General features: G+C 39.3%; 2 protein-coding genes across 7 annotated transcripts in view; one reads left to right on the plus strand and one right to left on the minus strand.

Annotated features, from left to right (window-relative positions):
* PJVK (pejvakin) overlaps positions 1 to 26,047 on the plus strand; it is a 44,161-nt gene that overhangs the window by 17,598 nt on the left and 516 nt on the right. The window contains exons 1-6 of one of the 4 annotated variants that reach the window (XM_086360258.1): positions 18,374 to 18,855; positions 20,378 to 20,445; positions 21,177 to 21,372; positions 21,893 to 22,034; positions 23,117 to 23,234; positions 25,864 to 25,962. In XM_086360258.1, the coding sequence (XP_086216384.1) occupies positions 21,963 to 22,034; positions 23,117 to 23,234; positions 25,864 to 25,962 (289 nt within the window). In that variant the 5' untranslated portion in view covers positions 18,374 to 18,855; positions 20,378 to 20,445; positions 21,177 to 21,372; positions 21,893 to 21,962. Of the gene's footprint in view, positions 1 to 18,363; positions 20,446 to 21,176; positions 21,373 to 21,892; positions 22,035 to 23,116; positions 23,235 to 25,863; positions 26,008 to 26,047 lie in introns of those variants that run through there. The other 3 variants (XM_086360251.1, XM_086360230.1, XM_086360240.1) reach the window with 3 other exon arrangements.
* Positions 1,307 to 18,283, minus strand: PRKRA (protein activator of interferon induced protein kinase EIF2AK2). 3 transcript variants are annotated; one of them, XR_015148239.1, is made up of 9 exons: positions 18,073 to 18,283; positions 17,367 to 17,536; positions 13,932 to 14,013; positions 11,429 to 11,507; positions 10,272 to 10,389; positions 8,672 to 8,766; positions 5,654 to 5,803; positions 4,883 to 5,057; positions 1,307 to 1,973 (listed from the first exon to the last, which is right to left on the minus strand). XR_015148239.1 is itself a non-coding variant. In XM_086360269.1 (8 exons), exons 1-8 carry the CDS (start codon positions 18,135 to 18,137, stop codon positions 1,816 to 1,818), a joined length of 942 nt encoding a protein of 313 aa, XP_086216395.1. In that variant the 5' UTR covers positions 18,138 to 18,283; the 3' UTR covers positions 1,307 to 1,815. The 3 variants fall into 3 exon arrangements, 2 of the variants coding, with proteins under 2 accessions (XP_086216395.1, XP_086216402.1); XM_086360269.1 differs by lacking the exon at positions 5,654 to 5,803; XM_086360276.1 differs by lacking the exons at positions 4,883 to 5,057; positions 5,654 to 5,803.

Genomic DNA, 26,047 nt, shown 5'->3' on the forward strand with positions numbered 1-26,047 from the left:
TCCCATTGGAACTTGGCATAAACTCCACACGACGTCTCCCCACTACTGATACATCTAATACAACAGGCATAGTTGCCTGTGTCAGCCTATTTCAGTCACTCACCTAACATGGCTAATGGTGATTGGCTAAGAGCCTTGACAAAATGCAGTTAATAGCACCGGATGGTGCAGCTAACTCCTTAGAACACTGGACGGTCTGACAGAGGTGACATTTGAATGCTATCTTGAAGAATGCTTGCTTCCTCCAGAGCGAGAAGCAGAGAAATCATAGCAGAAGGAAGGGCATGACTTCTGGGTAACTTACACAGATCTCGTTTTATCAATACATTTGACTGTTTAGAACTCAACTACATTGTTCTTTCCCCAGTTGCACCTCATCCTCTTCATCTTACGAAAACTCTTTCATGAAAACTCTCCCCAACCTGTTCTCTCTACAATGAGCATTTTCCTGCGCAGGAGTCTGAAGTTATCTCTAGAGTGAGTTCATTGTGCTCTCTCTATATTCCAGAACATTGATGACCACCCAAGGCTAATTCAGTCTTAATGACCCATAAGCTCTGCTGTATGGATAAACTTTGTCTCCAGTCTGTGTGTTCCTGTGTGTAACCTCACCCCCCAAAATGCCTAAAACCCTTTGATTTAACTGATTTAACTGATGTATAAGGCTTATAATTTGAAGTGAAATGCTCTTTAGAGCTTTAAATAAGTTACACATACTGCTTTCCCTTTATTAGATAGCTTATTATTCTCAAAGGATTGCACTCAGGATAGGATTTTTTTTTTCCCCCAGACAGAAAAACACTTGTTACGTACTTCCCGCTAGATTAACACCTGAGATTATCAAAAGCTACCTTCATCACTGAGAGCTCTCTTCCTCTCTGAGGTTTTCCCTGATCTACGGAGGTAGCACTACCAGCTGGTACTGACAGATGCCAGACTTGAGTTGTTGGGCGATATATGAAAACATGAGAGGCAAAATTAAAATGGGCTCATGAAACTCATTTCCTAACCTTTTAGGGACTCAGTTTTGTTTGAAACATTCTTGTAACTGAACTGAACACACTGGAAAGTTTTGTTTTAGTAATACTAATGCTTTTTCAACTACGCATTCATCTATGAATGGTTATATCAAAAGACAGTACTGTGTATGACTAGAGAAAATATGGACGTGATTCATCACATATTATATATTTGTCAAGTTTTGCTTGTTTTTTTGGTCTACATTATAACGTTACTCATAGGAATGGCTGAAAAGAGCAGGGCCACAGTCAAGTCAGTAGTACTTTAATAAAATGAACAGAACCCATTATAACAACAGCTCTTTATTACATGGATTCAAATACACAGACCAATCATATTCTCTGATATTTAACAACTGCATTCAATTAAAACCTGTTAGTGCATTCCTCAACACTAATTCTAAGGGGCTTCCTTTGAAATCCCTTTACAAAGCCTTGTGCAAAGAGGTTAAGCACCAGTAGTAAAGACTGTTGCTAGCAGTTTTATTTCACCATCATCATCAACAACAAACATGCAGTTTTTCCCTTCTATGTACATGGCATTGGAAAATGGGTGCTACACTCTGCCTATGGTACAAAGTTTATAAATACAATATACCAGTACAAAGTTGATGCCATTAAAAACACCTTAGTAACAACGACTGGGAGATAATTAAATCTGGAGTGTTGATGGAATCTATGAAGAGATTTAAAACCAACACACAAACTCAAACATTATAATACATGTTTTCCTTGGGAAGAGGTGAAAGGGGAACTTCTTAGGTGCTACTGAAGGGTTTTCTCAGTTGTTCCAAGTTTACTTTCTTTCTGCTATTATCTTTAAATACTGCAAAGCATTGTGGGCTGCATCACTCTGCGCACTGCTGCAGGAGATCCCCGAGCCATGACAGACCGTAATGGGACTGGTGGACAGTTCAGCAAGACACTGGTACTGTCCGTTGGCACTCAGTTCTTCTGCAATGACACATTCAAACATGATGATTAAGGCCGCATGCAGAGAAAGCAGATTTTTTTTTGTAAAAACAATTTTTGTTACTGTCCCTCTCCCCAAGCACCTTTTTATTTGCTACTTCACATATCAGGTGCTAGTCTCTATTCATAGGAACCACTTAGTTCTTAAAATTAGTAAGAAGCGTTTCAAAGTCATCATTAATTTATTATCTAAAAATCATCTCAGGTTTCCTTTTCCCAAATTCATAAATATTTTTGAATGCATGGTCTCTTCATCAACCACCTTTCCTGATCATCTTTCTGCATTCATCCTCAGGTTCTGCATCATTCCCAGTATATTAAGACACTGCACCTGACTCATTATTCAATCCCGAAGTAGCAGACAAAATCAAAAGTTCCTTCAGCCCCTAAATACCCTATTTTCTCAGTAGTAGTAGCTCTGATGAGCTAGGTTCCCCCCAGGTCACTGGGGCTGGGCTGCTGCTGCTAAGTCACTTCAGTCGTGTCCGACTCTGTGTGACCCCATAGACGGCAGCCCACCAGGCTCCCCCATCCCTGGGATTCTCCAGGCAAGAACACTGGAGTGGGTTGCCATTTCCTTCTCCAATGCATAAAAGTGCAAAGTGAAAGTGAAGTTGCTCAGTTGTGTCCGAGGCTGGGCTAAGGGATACCAAATTCCTCACATACAATACTGATGTTAAATCAAGATACCAAACACACACATGAACACACAAATTAGCCAGTTATCCACTGCATTAAAAGAAAATCCACGCTGACTTGCTTTCCAATATGTCCACATTTGTCTATCTGAATGATCATGGGCTAGAAAAAATATAGAAGTTGACAGCTGGAATGAGATAAAGTTGTAAACTGTCCCCATTTATCTACCAGAACTGGAACACAGTGATAAGTGGAGAGAAGATGTCTGGCCCAGCCGCCACAGACTTGGTATTTGTTTTAGAAAGGTGGGTACCTTTTTATTTGTCAAGCTGTCCATCAGGGCTAGTTTAACAGATATACCGGCAGGGACTCTTCTTCTAACCTGGCTCTACTGACCAGCTATGTCATCTCAGACAAGTTTCTCAACCTTTCTTTGTCTTACTTTCTTCACTTATACCTAAGATAATAGAAATTCCAGATGTTCAAGCTGGATTTTGAAAAGCCAGAGGAACTAGAGATCAAACTGCTAATATCTGTTGGATCATTGAGAAAGCAAGAGAGTTCCAGAAAAATATCCACTTCTGCTTTATTGACTATGCCAAAGCCTTTGACTGTGTGTATCACAAAAAACTGTGGAAGATTCTTAAATAGATAGGAAATACTACCACCTAACCTGCCTCCTGAGAAATTTGTATCCAGGTCAAGAAGCAACAGTTAGAACTGGGCATGGAACTACAGACTGCCTCCAAATCAAGAAAGGAGTACGTCAAGACTGTATATTGTCACCCTGCTTATTTAACTTATATGCAGAGTACATTATGCGAAATGCCAGGCTGGATGAAGCACAAGCTGGAATCAAGACTGCCGGGAGAAATATCAATAACTTAGATATGCAGACGACACCAGCCTTATGGCAGAAAGTGAAGAGGAACTAAAGAGCCTCTTGTTGCAAGTGAAAGAGGAGTGAAAAAGTTGGCTTAAAGCTCAACATTCAGAAAACCAAGATCATGGCATCTGGTCCCATCACTTCATGGCAAACAGATGGGGAAACAATGGAAACAGAGACAGACTTTACTTTTTGGGGGGTCCAAAATCACTGCAGATGATGACTGCAGCCATGAAATAAAAGATGCTTGCTCCTTGGAAAAAAAGTTATGACCAACCTGCTGCTGCTGCTAAGTCACTTCAGTCGTGTCCGACTCTGTGTGATCCCACAGACGGCAGCCACCAGGCTCCCCAGTCCCTGGGATTCTCCAGGCAAGAACACTGGAGTGGGTTGCCATTTCCTTCTCCAATGCATGAAAGTGAAAAGTGAAAGGGAAGTTGCTCAATCGTGTCCGACTCTTAGCGACCCCATGGACTGCAGCCTACCAGGCTCCTCCGCCCATGGGATTTTCCAGGCAAAAGTACTGGAGTGGGGTGCCATTGTCTTCTCCGATGACCAACCTAGACACATATTAAGAAGCAGAGACATTACTTTGCCAACAAAGGTCTGTCTAGTCAAAGCTATGGTTTTTCCAGTAGTCATGTATGGATGTGAGAGTTGGACTATAAAGAAAGCTGAAGGCCGAAGAATTGATACTTTTGAACTGTGGTGTTGCAGAAGACTCTTGAGAGTCCCTTGGATGGCAAGGAGATCCAACCAGTCAATCCTAAAGGAAATCAGTCCTGAATATTCATTGGAAGGACTGATGCTGAAGCTGAAACTCCAATACTTTGGCCACCTGATGCGAAGAACTGACTGCTTTGAAAAGACCCTGATTCTGGGCAAGATTGAAGGCAGGAGAAGCAGATGACAGAGGATGAGATGGTTGGATAGCATCACCGATTCGATGGACATGAGTTTGAGCAAGCTCCGGGAGTGGGTGATGGACAGGGAAGCCTGGCATGCTGCAGTCCATAGGGTCGCCAAGAGTTGGACATGACTGAGTGACTGAACTGAAGATAACAGAATGTACTTCATAGGATTAGTTTGAGGATTCTATGGTTTGAAATATGTAATGTCCCTAGAACGGTGCCTGGCACACACTAACTCTATAAACCTTCACTATTGTTGTTTATTATTACAACTGTACAGATATTATCTCTCTTTTTATTATTTATAAGAATGGGATACCTCAGTGATATATATTACCACTCTGGTAACTGTATATAGTCAGAATCCTCTATTATAATAGACGTTTTGTTTGTCAAACATATTTTGAAAAGAAACAACAGGTTTTGGGACAAGCCAAAGGAAAAAAAAATCATACCTATATCCAAATATGTTATATTAAAACCTTGTTCCTTTGCAATTTCACTAAGCAGCTGGATGTAATCTGTATTTGGAATACTGAGGAGGCTTCTTTTCAGTAAGTTGATCTTTTCACCAGGAGAATTCCTTAAGGAATGCCACGTACAACCTAAAGAATGCCCTACCATATTTGTCTGAAAAACACAGATTAACATTAAGACTCTTAGTTTGGGTTCCAATGCTACTATGAGTATTAATTAAGCAATCAGCACTTTATAGAGCATATTTAAATGAATACCATTTGGTTAACTTTCCAATTTAAACTAGGCAGCACTAATACGCTCACACATTTATCAAACAACACAATATTAAAGAAAAAAGAATGTGCAATGAAATACTGGAAGTATTTCAAAATACTTTTACATAGCATAACGTTCTTGTTAATACGTATAACATATTTAAGAGCATGATAAACAAATCTGCAAATACAGCTGACCCTTGAACAATGTCACAGACTATCTTCCTATATATGGATTGGCATTTATACTTATCCTCTATTCCAATACAAATTTCAATATTATCAAGCTGAATAAATTTTGTTATTCAAAATAATACACAGATAACAAAAACTCAAGTAATACAGAATTATAAAAGCAACAATCCCCACACCTACCTTTAGTCCCCTTTCCAGAAGCAATATCAACTTTTTAGTTTTAATTATTCTGGTGGTTACCTTTGTAACAGAAATGAGAAAGCTATTGATCTTGTGTATTAACTTTTGGTCAGTTACCTTGATGAATTCTCTTATTATTTCTAGTAGTTTTTCTCTAGGGCTTTATAGGGATACAATTATATTATTTGTAGTTAACGATCATTTTTATCTCCTCTTATTTCCAACCTCTTATTGTTTTCTCTTCTCTGGTTACGCTGGTTGATACTTCTAGAACAAGGTTTAAAAAAATGGTATCAGTGGGCATCCTTGCCTTATTTCTGAAATTAATGGGAATGGATATAACATATAAACATGTACCCAAGATTTTGATTTTTTTTTCTGAGGTATATATTTAATTTTTAAAAAATATTTATTTATCTGTGCCAGGTCTTAGTTGCAGCACCTAGGATCCTCAATTTTGTAGCGGCATGCAGGATCTTAGTCGCAACATATAAAACCTAGTTCCCCAACCAGGGATCGAACACCTGATCCATATTTTAAATCACAATAGGGATATTTTTGAAGCATTTATCAGTAGTGACTACCCAATATTTTTTTGGCATCTACTGAGAGGATTATGTTTTCCTTCTTTGACCCGTTAATGTAATTCATTATAGCAATAGATTTACCAATGTTGAAACACCCCTGCGTTCCTAAATGAATTTATATAGAAATTTCTCTCACATAATATATATTGCCTGGAAGAGTTTAAACAGCACTGAAGATTATCTCTTCCTTGAAGATTTAACAGAACTCACCAGCAACCTAACTGTTTTGTGACTGTGGTGTCATCTCTGATCCAGTCTTAAAAGAAATGAATGCAATGTTTTATATTTTTTCTATTAAAAAAGTGAAACCAAAATTATATTACTTACCTAGATATAGTTGTTTCTTCCTAGAACAAGCCCTTTTTATAAATCATAAGCTTAGGACACTCCTATAGTCTTCACTTCTCATTTCATACCTAACATCCTATTCTCAGATAATGGACCATCATACATACCTACCTACATTTTGTGTAGCCCAATCTCTTATGCTCTCTATCTGAATGCCCAGTTGCCTACTCAATTTCTTCACTTAGCTACTCCACAAACACTTCAAATTCAATATATCTCACATTTAACTCATTATCTGCTCCCCACTTAGACCCTACTCACCTTCTGTGTTCCCCATATCACTGAATGGTACCACCATCTAGGTAGCTGCCAAGCTAAAACTGTTTACTTCTTCCTTTTTCCCTATTCTCTACATCCAGTTATTATGCCCCCATTCACTTCAGTTTTCTAAGTAAGTTTTAAATTGACCATTTCAATTGCTACTACCTTTGTCTAGGTCACCATCACGTCTCATCTGCTCTTCTGTAACAGCATTATAGCAGGTTTCTATGACTCTAATATTCATTCATCCACCATAATGCAGCTAGTCATTCCCTTCTAATGTATAAATTAGATTCTCTCCTTCCTATATTAAATTTATTTAATGACTTTATGCTACCTTCAGGATAAAGTTCAATCTCCTGAACACAGTACTTCCTGCAAGATTCAACCCCTCTTTACCTTTTCTGCCTCACTGTTTGAGACTCCCTCCCACCAAATTCAATGCTCCAGCCATCCACAATTACTCTGGATAACATAAAATGTTTCACTCCTGGCCTTTGTACATGGTCCTCCTTCTCTCTGGAATTCTTTTCACTGCTGTCATCCTATAGGTCTCAGCTCAGATATGACTTTCTCCAGTCAAGTCTTCCTGAAACCCTATCTTGGTTGGATTCTTCATCTATGTTCCCAAGAAGCCCTTGTAAGGCCTAGTCTGTAGGGTTCTTTTCTTTCTCAGTAGGCTGGCTGCAAACTCCTTAGGGCCAGAGACTATCTTATTCACTATATGCCAGTATCTGGCCATCAGTTTAGTTCAGTTCAGTTCAGTCGCTCAGTCGTGTCCGACTCTTTGCGACCCCATGAATCGCAGCACGCCAGGCCTCCCTGTCCATCACCATCTCCCGGAGTTCACACAAACTCACATCCATAGAGTTGGTGATGCCATCCAGCCATCTCATCCTCTGTCATCCCCTCTTCCTCCTGCCTCCAATCCCTTCCAGCATCAGAGTCTTTTCCAATGAGTCAACTCTTCACATGAGGTGGTCAAAGTACTGGAGTTTCAGCTTTAGCATCATTCCTTCCAAAGAAATCCCAGGGCTGATCTCCTTTAGAATGGACTGGTTGGATCTCCTTGCAGTCCAAGGGACTCTCAAGAGTCTTCTCCAACACCACAGTTCAAAAGCATCAATTCTTCGGCACTCAGCCTTCTTCACAGTCCAACTCTTACATCCATACATGACCACTGGAGAAACCATAGCCTTGACAAGACAGACCTTTGTTGGCAAAGTAATGTCTCTGCTTTTCAATATGCTATCTAGGTTGGTCATAACTTTCCTTCCAAGGAGTAAGCATCTTTTAATTTCATGGCTGCAGTCACCATCTGCAGTGATTTTGGAGCCCAAAAAAACAAAGTCTGACACTGTTTCCCCATCTATTTCCCATGAAGTGATGGGACCGGATGCCATGATCTTCGTTTTCTGAATGTTGAGTTTTAAGCCGACTTTTTCACTCTTCTTTCACTTTCATCAAGAGGCTTTTTAGTTCCTTTTCACTTTCTGCCATAAGGGTGGTGTCATCTGCATATCTGAGGTTATTGATATTTCTCCCGGCAATCTTGATTCTGGCATAAATCTGGGCAAATATTATCACTTTCCTAAATGTTTGCTGAGTGGATAAATGAATGGACATCAAGCGATGGGAGTGAAATGTCAATCTGAAGGCAAAAACAGCACTACTGACCTACCATCTTTAGAAACCATCATATTATTCTGAATTTGACTGTGCTTCCCAAGCTCTCTTTCTTGGCCACCCCTGTGATTCTGGCTCACATATAGCAAGCAGCTAAAAACTGGGGTAGTGTATTACTCAACAGTTGAGAGATTTTTGAAAAACCATGACTCTGTAGTATACCTATACAAAATGAAATCTACAATCACATGTTGTTCTGACAGCAACACATGTTTAATCACATTAACATGACAGACCTCTGATCATTACTCACCAAAGAAATGTGGTTCTCTGGAGAAATATTACTGAATTTTGCAAGAAATTTCTCAGCAGCATTTCTCTTGGCTTGTTTCTTTGATGCCCCCTTTCCTAAATAAAGAAAAAAAAAGTGCAGTAGCTTAGAAAATAAATTAGTGTCCATAGAGAATGACCAAATATTTAAAGTACTATGTTTGATCAGAGAACTATCTCATGGTTTTTATATACTATTCTTTTACTGACCTGACATCTTTACTTGTTCTGCTTCATGCAATTATTAATTGTTACATTTTTGAAGGCATTTCTTTAGCAGTTTATCTTTAATAGTTAAACTTTCTGTTTTTCTTCAACAGATGTATCTCCCTATGTCTAGCTTTAATGAACCGTATTTGGTTTAATTCTGATGAAATATTCAAATTTACCAAGGCAGATTTGAATTACATCTCCCATCTTTCAACCTCTACTCCTGGCTTATAATCTCCTGCACACTGATAACTATGTGGAATTTCTTCAACATGAATAAGAAGGGCATAGGAGAGGCTGGAGTTGAAAGATACCATAAATATAATCTATTTCCATGTTTAGAGATTTAAAAACTCAGGCCTAGGCATGGAGATTAAGCAATTTGCCTAACCTTGCAAATCAAGGACTGCATCAAGAACAGAGGTGAGGTTTCTGCTTCTGGCTCAGGGCTTCCTGCACTGACCCACACTACCTCTTGGGGGGCAAACAGCTTCTTAGTACTTCAGACTAATATCTAAGCAACTTAAAATTTCATTTCAAGCCACTTTTAAAATGATAAAAACTGCTCAAGAAATTAAAATAGAAATCCTTAGGAGTACTTTATTAAGTGACTTTTTTTCTCGTAATTTGTGGCCTTTACAACATCAAAGTTGCTATAAGACAAAAGGTTAATTTCTACTTTATTTTTATTTCACTATCAGCCTCTTTGGAGAAGGAAATGGCAACCCATTCCAGTATTCTTGCCTAGAGAATTTCGTGGACAGAGGAGCCTGGGGGGTGGGGGTCGCACCAGAGTTGGACACGACTGAAGCGACTTAGCATGCATGCATGCATTGGAGAAGGAAATGGCAACCCACTCCAGGATTCTTGCCTGGAGAATCCCAGGGACACAGGAGCCTGGTAGGCTGCCGTCTATGGGGTCACACAGAGTTGGATATGACTGAAGACACTTAGCACCAGCAGCAGCCTCTTATCGATTATCTTGTTTTTAAATGTAATCTTCTCCTAGTCCTTCCATCTTCTGAAACAGCTACTGAAGCTCCAAGAGATTTACTACTGCTTTTTTCTCCAAAATGATGTTTAAGTCCCTATTATATCAATGAAGACTGTTTAAAGAGTCAATTATTTATCTGTATTTCCATTACCAACCCATGATTTTTTTAAAAAAATCAAATTAAGAAGTATTCTTAAGCCAACTATTTATACTTATTAATTAACTCAACAGCAGAAAGTTAGAGACAGTAGACTAGTAGTGTGTCAATTTTTTTTTCCCCCAAAGAAGTATTTGAGACAAAATCACAGCAGAAATTTTTTCATCCTCTCAAAATATTTCAAAGGTCTTCAACTGTATCAGAGTAGAAAGAAACAAATACCAGTTTCCATGAATGACTCAAGCCTGCAAATTGTAGTGTATTCTCTCTTATGAGCAGGTCCTCCCTCCTGGGAAAGGGTATATTCAGGCAGTCTCCAGCCATGATGAATAGCCAATTCCTAGAAAATCGAGATGAGCCTTTAGTAGTAATTTTTACTATGCAATGGCTCAATCACATTAATGATATTCTCTCATGGTTTTGATCCCACTTCTATTTATATGTTTGCAGAGAACAATGATATTCTGCAGTATTTAAGATAAGGTCCTCTATCCCCCCCAGATATTCCTGCATTTTACATCTTATAAGCCCACGACACCAAAACTGAAGCAGTTTCCTGCTGTGAATGGTGCTCTTCCGTTAAGCTATAGTGAGCTGGTTATCAAAGAGGTCAGGCAGAAGGATAAGCTCCTCTCACCCTCTTTGGGAACATGGGAGAGGACATTACTGGTCTCATGGCCATCAGTCCCCAGAGTCTCTTCCTAACTAACCTTCTATACCCATGGCTGCCTAACTGACTGCATTCGATCAAGAGCAGGTGAGGAGCAGAGAGCAAACACACGCACTGGATGAGACTGAGGAAAGACGGGGACGAAAACTACAGAAAAACTCATGGAGCAGGAAAGAGACCAAATGACTGGCTGGATAACAGGGAGGGGAGTTGTCCAGCAGAGCACATGGATAATCTGCAAGAAGGATATTCTCACATAGAAATTCAAAGCTGAATATATTTTTTGGTAGAATAAGCAAGTAAGTGGATGACTTCCCTTGTCCTGTGTTAGGTAAATCAATTTCGGTTCTTTATAGTCTTCTGTCTCAACAGAAGTAGAAAGAGATTTGTCACAAGAGTGGCAAGAAATATTCTTAAAATATAAAACACTCTACCCATATGCACTGAGGTCCTGTTGATCTCAAATTAGAATTCCACAAACCAAAGGCAGATACTGTATATGGAAGAAAATCCAAAACATAAATAATTATGAAAATAACTTCAAGTTAGCACTTTAATATCTAATGATTGTAACTTGGAACACAAAATGTTGTACCACCTAATCTTTAAAATATTAATTCCTTCTCTTAGCCCTTATGATATAATCAACATTTATGACATTTTTTTCCAGTAGACACAAAGTTAAGTATGGAAAAACTGTGCCATTTACCTGTAATGAGCCAATAGGATTAAGCTGGTTCTTTGGTTGCTTGGAAGGGTCAGGCATTAAGGGATCAGGAACTGCAAAGCTGAACATTTTTATAAAGGGTTATAAAACAAAATAATCTTCCCCAAATTATTACACAAAGGATAAGCATTTTCTATTTAGCTCTCCATGCCTTTGCTCTTGCATTCCTTCCACATGGAATACCCTTTTCACCCACCTCTTCTATGGGAATCTGATCTATACCTCAGCCAAGGTACACCTCAGCCAAGGTACACCTCAAATGCAACTTTCTCTCAGAAGCCTATTCTTTTACCCCAATGGGACATAATTTTTCCCTTCTTTGAACCATTGTAATATTTGGTTTGATACTTTCTTAAGCAATTATTTTACCATTAAGCTGTATACTCTTACAAATACATGCTATTTGTCTATCCATCACCATACCACTCTCCTGTTCAGACTGTAAAATCCTTGATGGTAGGGCCTATGTATTACTTACCTTCATAAGCTTTGCTGTGCTTTATATAAAACAGATGCTCAATAAAAAATGTATTTAAATAAACACACTACTGTTACAACCACATGAAAAGGGAAGACTAACAGGATGTTTATAGCTCGGCAGTGTAAACCATACACATCATAAATGTAGCTTTTTCATCCAGATAATTATAGAAGAAAGACTTGGCTTGATCTACCATCTGCTCTTCGCTAGGACAATCTTCCTAAAGTTTACGCATGTGTGCTCAGTTGCTAAGTTGAGTCCAACTCTTTGCAACCCCATGGACTGTAGCCTGTCAGGCTCCTCTGTCCGTGGGATTTCCCAGGCAAGAATCCCGGAGGGGGTTGCCATTCCCTATTGCAGAGGATCTTCCTGACCCAGTGATCAAATCCGCATCTCCTGCATTGCAGGTGGTTTTTTTTTTTTGATGGCTGGCATGAATCTGATTTGAACATGTAGGGACTGTGATTAAGGAAAAACAGAACAATCTCTTCTGAGTAGTGTGAGCTTACTAGTTATGTGGATGATGGGTGTCTAACGTGGAACAAGATGCATTTCAAGATTATTGCCACCTTGGCAGCTAGAGTCATTTCTTCCATACTTAAGTTTCTTTTCTATCTGCCAGAATTTCAAGCTTTACATAGGCTGATGAGATACGAACATTCATTTACAATGCTGTACACTGAAGCTACCCAAATAATTATGATGGAGGAGTGAGAAAGTCTCTTTATCCCATCAGGCCACTTTAGGCCTGATTTATAGCTTAGTATTTCCATCTTATCTGTCAAGAAGCACAAATACATAGTAAAGTTTATTAGCCTTTTTTTGCAGACAAAGTGCCTGCGTGCAGAAAGGACACTCTGTATGTTCATTTCTACAAATATATGCAACACTCTGAGTTGACCTTTGGGTTGCATAAAAATGGCATGGCCATCACCAGCAAGCAGAAAATCTAAAACCCACCATGCCATCTGGCATGTCCAGAAAACTAGCATAAACCAGTTTTAATGTATGACCCTAGAGAATCAAAAATCATGTTATGAGATCCAAGGCTTTCACTGGTTGGTTCTAAACTACCTGAACAGTTTAGAACTACTAAGTACACAGGAAGAACACTGCAGGAGAACCTAAACATATCCCTAAACAGAAAGTTTTTCTAGGACTGGGAAACAAAAAAACCCATCCTAAATTCTCATAGGCCTCTGCTGTCAGCTATAAACAGACACACCAGAATGCACTCCCAAGTATACTTGAATGCATGTAAAGTGAAGAATGTGAAGGCAAAACATGCTCCTCTTGGATATGCCCAATAGAAACCAAAAGACACCACTTAACGATACAAGAGATGCTCCAGGGCCAGTGCTCCTTCCAAAAACAAATAATGTGATAACAAGTTTATTTTGGAAAGATATGTCAAGAATAAACATCCCATTTAACATCCTCCTATATTTGGTATACGTTCTCTAGTAGAAGGAAATCTCTTTGTCTCCTTACAAATTCAAATTTCTAAAAGAGTACTTTTAGCTGATATTTTTCTGTCTCACACTTTGTTTTCTTCAGTGTAGAAACAAAACTTAATACAATAAGATATTTGTCAGAAGCACTCTGGTTTTCTACTCCTGTACCTCATCTGGAAAAAAGAAAAAAACCTAGTTTATGAGAGCCTTCATCTAATAATATTGTTGTTTAGTTGCTAAATCATGTCTGACTCTTGCAACCCCCTGGACTGTAGCCCACCAGGCTCCTGTGTCCGTGGGATTTCCCAGGCAAGAATGCTGGAGTGGGGTGCCACTTCCTTCTTTGTCATCTAATAAAAGCTGGATTTAATTTCTTACGGATAAAGTGTCTTTAGGGGATGACAGGTCTTCACAAGGAGATAGAATTTTATTAATAGAGCTAGACACTATCAACTGTTTACTTTGTTGCTTTTGTGAGCACGTTCAAACTTTTAATCTTACCTCAGCCATGATATTTTTGAGCTGCAGAATACAAAGAAATTTAGCTCACCAAATACTTGCATTGGCTTTCAAAATGTTTATGGCAGCCTCTGCAGCTCTATGTTTCGCCAGCTTCTTACTTGTACCTTCACCTGAATTAAGGTTAAAAAAAAACAACAAAAACAACTCTTTACATGCTGAAAAAATGTGAGGCTTGCATAGAGGTTTGCATAGTACAAAACAAAGTCACTACATGTATTATATATACACACTAGGTATACACACTGGGTAATAAAAACATACACTGCATACAGTTATACATTGAAATAAAATATCATAAAAATTAATATATTAAAAATCCCTTTGATTTTAAAAGTGCTAAGTATTTAATTCTAAGTATGCTTATATAAAAATCTTTATTATGTCTACTTTGTACATGTTTATTACATAAAATGATAATACAGTAGACTGTCGCTATGTATGCTAATGAAAGGCAACTTACTTCCATTATTCCTAGAGAGGAAATTCTTCTACAGGAAGAAATTTTCTTTAAAAGAGGCACTTAGAGCAACATTATTGAATGGCAAAATGTACACATTTTACTCTAACAGCCCCTCCTATACTGGATGAAACCCCTCTGCTTGGCTAAGCAGTCACTGGCTACCTGTTGGATACAGCAGGGGAAGGTGTATATAGGGAATGTGAGAGATTACATTGTTACGGTCTTTCATACAATCTGTATCCCTTACATGAGTAGCTAAGGGGGTAGAAGAGACCAGGCCTGACTAATAATCACTGAGACTGACGCCTAATATCAGTAAGCAACCACACAAGTAAATTATAAATTCAGTCTTTTTCCTTCTGAGTTCAAAGTAGGTGTTGAGAACCTGTCCAAAGTTGTGTCAGAAAGGCAATATTCATTCCTCTGATGCAGAGTAAAGAAAAGGCACATGGAACAAATGTCAGGTGTGGTTCTCAAGCATCAGAGAACACAGTAACCACACTCATTTATCCATTCACATAGGTATTATGGATACTGTATTCCTTTGAAAAATGTGGGCATTAGGAGCACTGAGGCTCTGCACTGAAATATATGGGAATTAGGGGCACCGACCCTCTGCACTGAAAATTCATGCATAATTTACAGTCAGCCCTCCATATCTGTGGTTCCTCCATCTCTAGCTTCCTCGGTATCTGTAGATTCAACAAACTGTGGATTGTGTGGTCTTGTAGTACTTACTACTGAAAAAGATTGACATCTAAGTGGACCTGTGCAATTCAAACCGTGTTGTTCAAGAGCTAACTGTAGTAGAGAACTAAGCAGAGTCCCTGTCCTTCAAGAGCATACAGCCTAATGTGTGAGATTTTGTCTATAAGAACGATGTCTGAAATATGAAGCATCAGTCGGCCTCAGTGCAGGTTGTTGGGTAGCCTACAGAAGGGGTAGCTCCCCTACTTACTAAGGACTCAGAAAGGTTTCATGAAGGAGGAGATAACTAAACCAGGATCTGAAAGACCAGTAAGTCAGTGAGGTAAGCAGAGCTGGGGGACAGGAAGAGCACTGGAGGCAGAGAAAGAGCCACTGTGAAGGCTCAGATGCAACACAGAGCACGTGTTCTCAAGCCCCAAGTTGCTGGGACAGTACGAGCTTGAAGGAGGGACCTTCGAGATAAAAGGTCAGAGAGCTGAAGGGCAGAAGGAGAGTTCAAAGAACAGTCTCCTCAACTGTGCTTCTCTAACTTTAGGACTTGCCTGGGAATTTTCTTAGAACACATACTAAGAGTAGGTGTGCCTGGGTGATAGCAAGGCTGCTGTTGACCACACTGTGTGAAGTAAGGTTGTCAGTCATGTTAAGAAATTTGTATTCATCCAGAGGGTGATGGAAACACCACTGAATGGGTTATAAGAGTTTTAATACTTCAGATGAACAGATCTGAATGCCAGAAAAAATACTCTGTTTTTTCGTGTGGAAAGTGGATACCACAAGACAGAAGCTAAAAGAGCAGCTACAAGACTGCAGCTATATTCCAAGTGGCTCAGACAATAGCAACAGGAAGAGGAGAGAAGCAGACAGATTCAAGAGATATTTAGAAGTAGGATCTGGTGGCATAATGGACAGCACAAAGAGGGAAGAGAAGGAATCCAGAAGGTGAAACTCCAATCTCCACTGTGAGCAAATGAATGATGGTGGTGCCTATACTGAACTGGGGAATGCAGGGGAAATGGATTTGAGAGAGAAGATGGATTCAGTCTGGGACAATGAGAGATGGAGGTGTCTTTGGGTCATCCAAGCAAAAATGTCTAGCAAACTCAGGCTGATGCATTGTTTTGTAACTGCGCCTGGGCTAAAGACAGAGATTTCAGAATTATTAGCCATTAGATAGTATCTGAAACCATGGAGGTAGATAAGCTTGCACAGAAAGACAGGCCAGCCTGAGAAGAGGAGGGGGACTAAGCAGTTGCCACAGGTTGTTAATCTTTCACATAAAACACACTGAGAGGGGGAAAATGCTACTTTTTCTTGAATTTTCACTGAACACTTAAAGACAGACCAGCTAAAGCAGTAGTGCAATGTTGAGTCTGTCATTCATATGAGAAACTTCCAGCTAGAATCTAACTACAATCCACCTGCCCCACATAGACAAAAAAGCTTCAAAATTTTCTTAAAGGGACTTCAATGAAAATAGCGGACTCCATATTTTTGTGGACACAAATGATGCCTTCAGGCTACCAGATGGTGGAACTTCAGCCTTCTTACTGAATTTCTTTCTTGGCATTCTTCCAAATTAAATTTAGTATTCAATATTTCATGTTTGCAATTAAATAGATACATAAGAAGTAAAATGTCTACATTTACAAATGGGCTACTTCAGTTATCATTTGCTGAAGCTCAGTGACCATAATCTGAATTTTGAAACTTCGCTGCCATGTGACCTTGGGCATGTTTCTTATAATCTCTCTGGACCTATTTCCTCATATATAATAAAGGCGATAACATCTTATTAAAATATCTGTATAGTGTCAGGAACTAGAAGCTACTCTGCAATACGGTGTAGTTGAGCCTTCCGCCTTCCTCATTTTGCTTGGATACAGGACCAAGTGTGGTACTGTGGATCCAGAGTGCCAAACGAGTCCGTACAAAGAGGGGAGCAGGTCAGAAAATTCTGGGGTCGTGCCTCCTGGCATCTACTATAACCTATGGAATCTGACAGCACCTTCTGATTCAGCTATGGTTGCTCCAAGAACCTTTCCTGCTTCTCCCTAATTCTTGGAAGAACCTTAGGAGGATCTTAGGGTATGTTCCTGAGCTTCTCTTGATATCTAGGGAAGAGAAAATTAGGGAGAGAATCAGAAAGTTGCAAAATCCAAATAACCTGAGAAAGGCATCAGTTTCAAGAGACTGCTCCTCACTGACGTCTCTGGCAAAAAGGGCACTTTTTCCGAACTGAGAAGCAATACCCAAGTCTGGACCACCAGCCCACATGGTCATGGGGTTAATACAGACCTGTGCAGGTTATGTCACCAACGGTTACTCTGAAGGTGAAAGTGGGCACGTGTATTTGCACATCGGATCTTTCACATTCATAAACCGGGATGTTCTTGGTCTTCATGCCGTATTCGTGTAATACCTGAATTGGTGTTTTCCCTGGCTTAGCTGTAATCATCTTCCCCAAACTGCAAAAATCAGAAAAAGCTGTGCGTTGCATGTCAAAGCGGGGAGGGAAGCAGAAGCAAGCAGAGACTAGTTTTAACAGCCATCACCGGTGACGCCGGAGGCACCGAGCCTCTGGTCGGACAGGGTTAGAGCTGGCGAGGCGCGCCAGTCTCCGGGCCCCGCTGCGGAGGTCTTAAAGAAGATAACTTGAATGCGGGTAGGAGGGATTCGCAGGGGAATCGAGAGGTACGGCTGATGCTGCAACCTCCCAGGTCCAGCCTGCAAATCCCTTTCCCTCCGCGGCAGCCGCTCACCACCTCCGTCCAGCCGGCGCTGCCCGAGGCCGCAGGGGGGGCGGGGTCCCCGGCCGGCTGGCGGCCGAGAGGACGGGGTGGAGCGCTCGCTGGTCCGCCCGCCCGCCTTCTTGCTGCCGCTAGGACGCGAGCGCCGGGAAGGGGCTTTACCCAGAATGCTGCTGGATAGCCGGCTCCCCCGCCCCCTGCTGCCCACCACTCCGGGCCCTGCCCGGCTCGGTCCCGACCGCTCAGAAACTGACCTGAAGGTTCCGCTGTCCTCGCGCTCCATCGGCGGAGCCGCGGCGCGATGCCTGCTCTGAGACATGGCGAGAAGGGACAGCTTTGCGGGAGCAAGAGCAGTGCAGAGCGACGTCCTCGCTTCCCCGGTGGGCTGGTGCCCGAGAGGAGGGATGCAACGCCGACGCCGCTACCTCCTCCCCTCTCCTCACTGCTTGAGTTCCTCCCGGGGACGGGCGGGGCTGGAGGCGGAGCCTCGGTGCGGCAGCGCAGGTCCCGCTCCCGGCCACGCCCCCTGCTGTCCCTGCTCGGCCGCGTTCCTTAGCGGCCCCGCCCACCGGCTCGCCGGGCTCCTTGGCGCCGGGTCCCTCCCTCTCTCCTAGTCCGGGCTTCCTCGGCTGCAACTGGTGCCCAGCCTTCGGCCCACCGGCTCGGGGAGACCGCGGTTCTGTGTCCTTAAAAGGAGGCCATTCCCTGGCCAGAAAGAGGCTTGTCGCCAGGCAGGCAGGCTTGAGTCTTTGAGGCCTTAAGCTCAGCCTTTTTTTTTTTTGGCCAGGTTATGGGGACTGGGGAGAGGAGGGGTACGTCACTTTAAGAAAATAATTTCAAAATTCCAAGTGCAGAATTGCTGGAGAGCCTCCCCGGGCCTGGGCCCGAAGCCTAAAACTCGCAGTATATCCGCTCCTGAGGGCTCGGGTGGGTCCTCCTGTCCTGGAGCCCCGCGTTTAGGTGCTCCCGGGGACGTCCGGAGACCCGCGCCTCTCACCCGGGGTGGGCTCCATTGTCTTCTAGGCTTTCGTCGCCTGGTGAATGCTGGGCCAGCGGATCCCAGCAAGGCACGTTAGGAGTAAACGAAGGATTTTCTGTGGAACTGTTTCTAATTAATGCTGTTTCTGAACACCTATGTTGGTTGTGATGGCATATGCCTGGGATGTACCACCTTTGTTGGGGATCAGACAGCGACATTAAGTGTCCTATGGCTTCTAGGGGTTTTGCTTGCCACGTGCAGAAATGACTCCTTGTGTCTTCTCATTTCTGGAGATTGCCTCGCACAATTCTATTCACACGAAGGGACATTATTAGAAACTTTTTGTTTGTTACTCTGGAACCCTGGATACTAGAGATCAAATGAAAAAAAAATTATCCGGAATCTAATCAAGCTGATTGAGGCTTGAATTAAGCCTGTTTTTGTCTTCCTCCACCTCCCCCTTGTATAGATGTTAGTTTATCAATTGCTTTTCATTGATATATTTTAATGAATATCTTACTTTAAATACCACGTAGCCACTATTTCAGAATGTTAACATCCACGTAGCTGTGGCAGTACATTATTTCAGCACTCAGATTTGTTTATAAAATTTATTTTTAGCCATAAAATTCCTTAAGAACAAGCCTCAACTTTATACTGCTCTCCTTAAATGTTGAGTAACTGGGATAATAATGGTGAAACAAAAAGAAAATAAATGCAGCAGGACTGTATTTCAAAGAGATACTATGTAATAGCTTAAGATAAGAAACCCCTGTCAGAGTTGATGCAGTTACATTAAATATGTTTCATTTAGTATTTTATAAAGTTCTGCATGCATTTGTTTCCTTATATTCTGTGAATTTATTTTTATATTAATCACTTGGTTTTGTAAACATACAAGGAAAATGAATGAAATGTTCAAAGAATAAACTGGACTATAACAGAAACAGTACTTTTCTGTTGCCAATATTGGCATGATGGATTCGTGAAGGACTCCCCTTTGGACTAGGTCCACTGTAGATGGTGTCCAGGGCTAATATTAGTGGCTAAATTGTATTGTTCCCCAAAGGGCTATTTGCTTCCTTCAAACCTGGCAAACCACTATCAACTGTGAGCCTCATCAAGGACATTGGTGATATTTAAAGATTACTAGTTTTCTGTGTATATTTTAGTATTATAGACTGCAATTCCAAATTGACTTGCTTTTAGTGTATCGTTTTACACTGTTAATCTATAATTCATTGCCTGAGCATACCAGGGAGGCAGTGTTGTGAATTGTATAGTGGTAAGCTACTTGCTGAGACCATGCTTTGTATTTTTTACGTGTACAATTATATTTAAAATCAAGCAAGGCTTAGTTTTATGCCCGATTTTCTTTGAAAATATGGATTTGTTATCTGAGGGTTGCAGTGGATGACATTTTGATTCAGTATTAATATGTTTGCTGCTGCTACCAAGAGCTTTGTCAAACAGGTTGGAGATGGAGGGAGATTAGTTCCTGTTCCAAGCCTCAGTGAGGCTGACAAATACCAACCTCTAAGTCTAGTGGTAAAAAAGAAGCGATGTTTTCTGTTTCCTAGATATAAATTTACCTCAACACCTTTTACACTGAAAGATATTCTTCTAGGAGACAGAGAAATTTCAGCTGGTAAGTTTCAATGTTTGTTTGGGAGTGATTTCTCATTCATGTATATTATTCATAATCTAAATGAAGGTGGTCTGTGCTACTTATGTTCGTAATATTTACACATTTTCATTGATGAAAGCAACTTTTATTACTGTAGCAGTAATAATGTTAACAATGCTTAGTGTTTGTATAGTAGCAAATCTCTTATTGATTGAATAATTTCAAATGTATTTTATAAGTATTGTATAATTTAATTTTAGTTATTTTATAAGTTGTTTTAATCAGATCAGTTTAGAATATGGCATAATAATATATTTCTTCATTTATAAAATGGGGCTGCTCTTCAGTCTTACCTGTCTCACATGGTTAAATGAGATTAAATTAATTTGTGTTTATTTTTTAATTCTCTTATTATGGTTGGTAAGCTGAAATGTATTAACAGGCTAGTTTAGAAAGTAAATTGACATTTTGCCAAACTTTTCTTATAAACACTTGTTTTTCTTTCAACTAGTCATTGGATCTTGATGCTTAAGTGTTCTGTTGGCTGAAAGAAAATTTGAGTTCGTTTAAAGTACTCTGGATATTTATTTCTCTTGTCAAATTAATTGAATTGCTCTTTTTCATCTTGATTTGAGATGGTACCATTCTAAACATTTGGGTAATCAAGTTTTAAATGATAAATTAATGTATTACTCTATATTTACATTAGATGAATTCGAGACATTTAAAATATTGATTTCTTTTTTTTAAAGGTATTTCATCTTATCAGCTACTGAATTATGAAGATGAATCAGACGTTTCACTCTATGGAAGACGAGGCAACCATATTGTGAATGATGTTGGGATTAACATTACTGGATCAGATTCCATTGCTGTAAAAGCTTCATTTGGTGTAGTAACCAAACATGAAGTGGAAGTATCAACGTTACTCAAGGAAATTACTACACGGTCAGTATAATAATCCTTAATAGACTTCCATGTTTTCTTTAAACATTTTAATTGTATAAACTTCATGACAAAGTGTTTAAAACATTCCAGTTATATTTTACTAGAGTAATTTGTTTGATTTATTTGAAATTCTACAAATTAGTCATACACTCATACTTTGGATAAGTGTAGATATCCAGAATCATTTGGTTTAAACAAAATTTAATTGTTCTGCAAGATCGCTTCGACTCTGCACACATTTGCTAAATTATGAGATTACAAGACTTCAAGAATCTGCTTGCAACAAATACACTAAAAGTTTCCTCCAACAGACTCCTCTAGTACACATGTTTTAACAAAATAGGAGAGGCAGATTATTAAATTTCTTTTGAGCATACTTTCTGATTTGTATTAGGACTGCCTTGATTTACTTTTAATTAAGGTGGATCATGAATAGTAACACATGTTAAGCAAAAGTGTACTTGATTATACATAGTTAGATGACACAGATTCTTGTGAATGTCTGTCTTCTTGATTTTAGAAAAATTAATTTTGACCACAGTTTGATACGTCAGTCAAGGAGCAGCAGAAAGGCAGTGTTGTGTGTGGTCATGGAAAGCATCCGAACCACACGGCAGTGCTCACTGTCTGTGCACGCTGGAATTCGTGGGGAAGCCATGAGGGTAAACCATTAGATGCCTTGGATTTCTCGTACTCAAAAGCTGCAATGGGAATTTAAGTATTCAAGAGCCTTGTATATTTTGTCAAATGTTGAAATTAAAGAGCTGCAATTGTATATAGGATTTTGCACGCTAATGGTTTTGTTTTAGAATATGAAGAAAGGAATCCAAGAAAATTTGAATTATAAACATGTAAAGTAATGTAAAAAAACACTAATCTTTGTGAAATAATGTGCACAATGGAGTCCCTCAGGGTACTGTTTAAATGCTATTTTAAGAATACAGACTGAGTGTGTTTATGCAACTCTTCGATTTTATTTTTAAGTGATAGAGTTTATACTTGAATTTTAAAAGTTGAGTTTATATTTTTATATTAATTTCTAAAATAACATTGTCAATGGCCAAACATGCTTCATTCAATGTTAAGTCCTTTAAAAAATCTTGGAAAGTTATTTGTGTTTTAATTTTTAGCTCAATTATGACATTATTTGTCATTGCCATTCACCTAATAATGACACATAATGATGATTTGTTCTATTAAAATGAATTATTAGAAAGATAGAATACAGTGATAATCTTTTCAAGTCTTTGCAAATGAAGTGGCTACATTTAAGTGCCCACCAAATTGTTTAATATTGGATCGTTTTGGGGGCATGAACTGAATGAAAAACACTTAATTGTTGGTGATTGCTTTGGAAAGCTGCAGACAGCTCTGGGGGCTTTGAAACAGTGGATACAATAGGCTAAAAACAAATGTAGCCCTTAAAGGCAGTGGATTTACCTTGAAAGGAAAAGGTTCCTATGACCCAAAGCATCACCCTTGTGGTAGCACTAGTCATTGGCTTGGATACAAAGCAAATGAGAAAGTGGTAAGTATTTCCTAATATAGATCAGGAGTCCCCATTGAATCATTTATTTGAACCTCTGCTATAAACAGTTGAATTCAAGTAGGATAGTTCTTTACTTGGAGGGGTGGAAGAGTTTGTTTGTTTTTGGTAGGATTGTAGGGAATGTTTTGTTTTTCCAAAAATATATCCTTTACATGTTATACTCCTTAACAATGTTGTTTAATTTATTTAATATAGTTTCATTTTATGGATGAACAGAATCCCAAGGGAAGGGACAAAGCTATTGTTTTTCCAGCACATACAACCATAGCTTTCAGTGTTTTTGAACTCTTCATTTACTTGGATGGTGCCTTTGGTGAGTGAATGATTTACGTGAAACACTGAAATTATTGTAGTGAAAATCTCTGTCTCTATCTCTCCCTGAGTGTCTAGTGATGCAGAGTGATGCTGTCAGCACTGTCGATATTATGCTTGGGTGAAATGACTGGGAAAGACCCAACAGTCCCTCCTTCCCTATAACTTCATTCCTGTTTCTTGGGGAAAGCTGTAGACTTCCCAACACCCCACTTCCAGTTATAGTTGAGAGCTAGAATGCAATCCACTGGCAAAGTATTTCCTTGACTAACATGGGAAAATAAAAAAAATAACCTTCTAAAAGGTAGTTTTTGGGCTTTTCAGGTGGCATTAGTGGTAAAGAACCTGCCTAACATTGCAGGAGACATTAAGAGACACGGGTTTGATCCTCGGGTCAGGAAGATCCCCTGGAGGAGGGCATGGCCACCCAGTCCATTATCTGGCCTGGAGACTACCGTGGACAGAGGAGCTTGGCAAGCTACAGTCCATGAGGTCGCAAAAAGTCGAACACAACTGAAGTGATTTAGGACTCACGCAGGTAGTTATTGAAGATGGCAAATAGAGGAGGTATACACAGTAGGAAAGTGTCAGGGCACCCAAGCTAGCATAAGACAACCTTTCTTCAGGTTTTCTTTTCATAGACCCAGCTCTCCTGACCCTGGACTACCTAAAACCTTAAACCGTCATCGTATATGATGCCGCAGTTCAGGTCACTTTAAATTTCTACATTGCATCAAGTTTTAGTATTAGGAGACCAATCAGCTCAAGTCTAGGTATAACCCAAGGATTAGGCAAGGCCATTTATAAACATTTTTGTTGTTTTTTATTTCCTTTAAACTTTTGATTTTGTATTGGAGTATAGCTGATAACTATAACAATACTATACTATAACAATGTTTCGATACGGACAGTTTCAGGTGGACAGCAAAAGGACACAGCCATACATATTCATGTATCCATTCTCCCCTAAACTCCCCTCCCATCCTGTCTGTCACAGGACACTGAGAAGTGTTCCCTGTGCTATGCAGGAGGATCTTGTTGGTAATTCGTTCTAAATACGGCAGAGTATACATGTCCATCCCAGACTGTCTTAACTATCCTTCCTCCCATTCTTCCCCACCCCTCCCCTGGCAACCATAAGTCCGTATAAACACTTTTATAAACATTTTTAGGCCTGTTTTTGTTTTTGCAGTTCTGTTGGAAGAGAGAATGTGGAGTCAAAAAAACAAAACAAAACATGTTAAGTAAATTTTGTTTGGGACACTAAAGGGTGTAGGTTTTTACAATTATATTGATCATTAGAGTATAAACTGATACAATTGATAATGTCCATCAGAATCTAAAATTACATATATTTTAGTCTTATTTAAACTTTTAGGAATTTATCCTACACATATACTTACACATATGTGAAATGACGTGTATAAAGATAGTTCGTAATAGTAGAAGCTTGGAAATAACCTTAAGATGGAGGGATTGAAACAAAAAATTAAAAAGCTTAATGTCTAAGATTTACAAAACTAAATGAGTTTAGAAGAAATTCAAGTAAACTATCAAGTAATGTTTTGCCAGTTTGTAGCATTTCTACTTCGGCAGCAGCAGCCTGGGGTATCCAAGCACAGTGTATTAAAGTTTAAAATTGCACTGAGTCTTTTGAGACACCTTCTATTTCATTACCTGCTTATTAATTCCTAGATCACCATGTTGGCTGGAATTATGAAAATATCCTTTAACACAGGTATTTAACATAGAGGTAACTCATCAGAAAATGAAAGCACCGTTAAAGTTAATAAAAAATGCGGCACAGACCCAATAGAAGTAGATAATAATGTACTTGCTCTGTTTATGACCCCAGACATGCTAATATGCTAATAAGTAATGCTTGCAAAGAATTGGAATGACACGTGTTTTTCAGCAGCTTTTTGGTTTAAATTGATTGCCAGTAATGACAGTGATATAGTAGCGAGGAAGAATCCTTCAAAACCTGACAATGTTACAGCAGTCTGTTCCTCAGTATAAATTTCACATGTGTGTACATATGTCTATAGGATAAATTCCTAGAAGTGTAAATAAGACTAAAATATATGTAATTTTAAATTCTGATGACTGTATCAATTCTATCAGTTTATACTTCTAATGATCAGTATAATTGTAAAAACCTGTTCCCTTTAGTGAACTAAGGTACTTCCACACAATAGAATACTGTGAAGCTGTTAAGAATTAGCACTAAAGATACTACTGACATGGAATAATCTCTATGATATTTTAAAGAGATGTATATCTATTAATCTTGGAACCTAAAATTTTATATATGTACATACTTACATACATAGGTACATAGCCTTTATGCCTGTGAAATACGGAGTATTTCTGTAAGTACACACAACAGTAGTTACCCCTGGGGTATAAAGCTGAAGCTGGGGTCAGTGAAGAGACTTATTTATCGTTGTATCCTCTTTTTGTACTCTTTGAATTTTGTACCATGTAAAATGCTACCTTTTCTAAAAATATGTGAAATTTAACTTAAAAAATAAAGTGAATGGCATGTGCCAGAATTCAACCACAATTAAAACTCCCAATAAAATATGAGTTGTTCAGATTATAACATCTTCTAAAATTTTTTTTTATAGACCTTTGTGTCACTTCAGTGTCAAAAGGAGGATTTGAAAGGGAAGAAACAGCAACATTTGCACTGCTCTACAGATTGAGAAATATACTATTTGAAAGAAGTATGTCCATTGAAGATTTTGTTCCTTCTCAGATTAACACTTGAGGTTCTCTTTATTAATCTTGTCTTTAAAAATTTTAAAGCCA

This window comes from Bos grunniens, chromosome 2 (assembly GCF_055505025.1).
Source record: "Bos grunniens cultivar Pamir isolate PY7600 chromosome 2, Bosgru_T2T1.0, whole genome shotgun sequence".
NCBI lineage: Eukaryota > Metazoa > Chordata > Mammalia > Artiodactyla > Bovidae > Bos > Bos grunniens.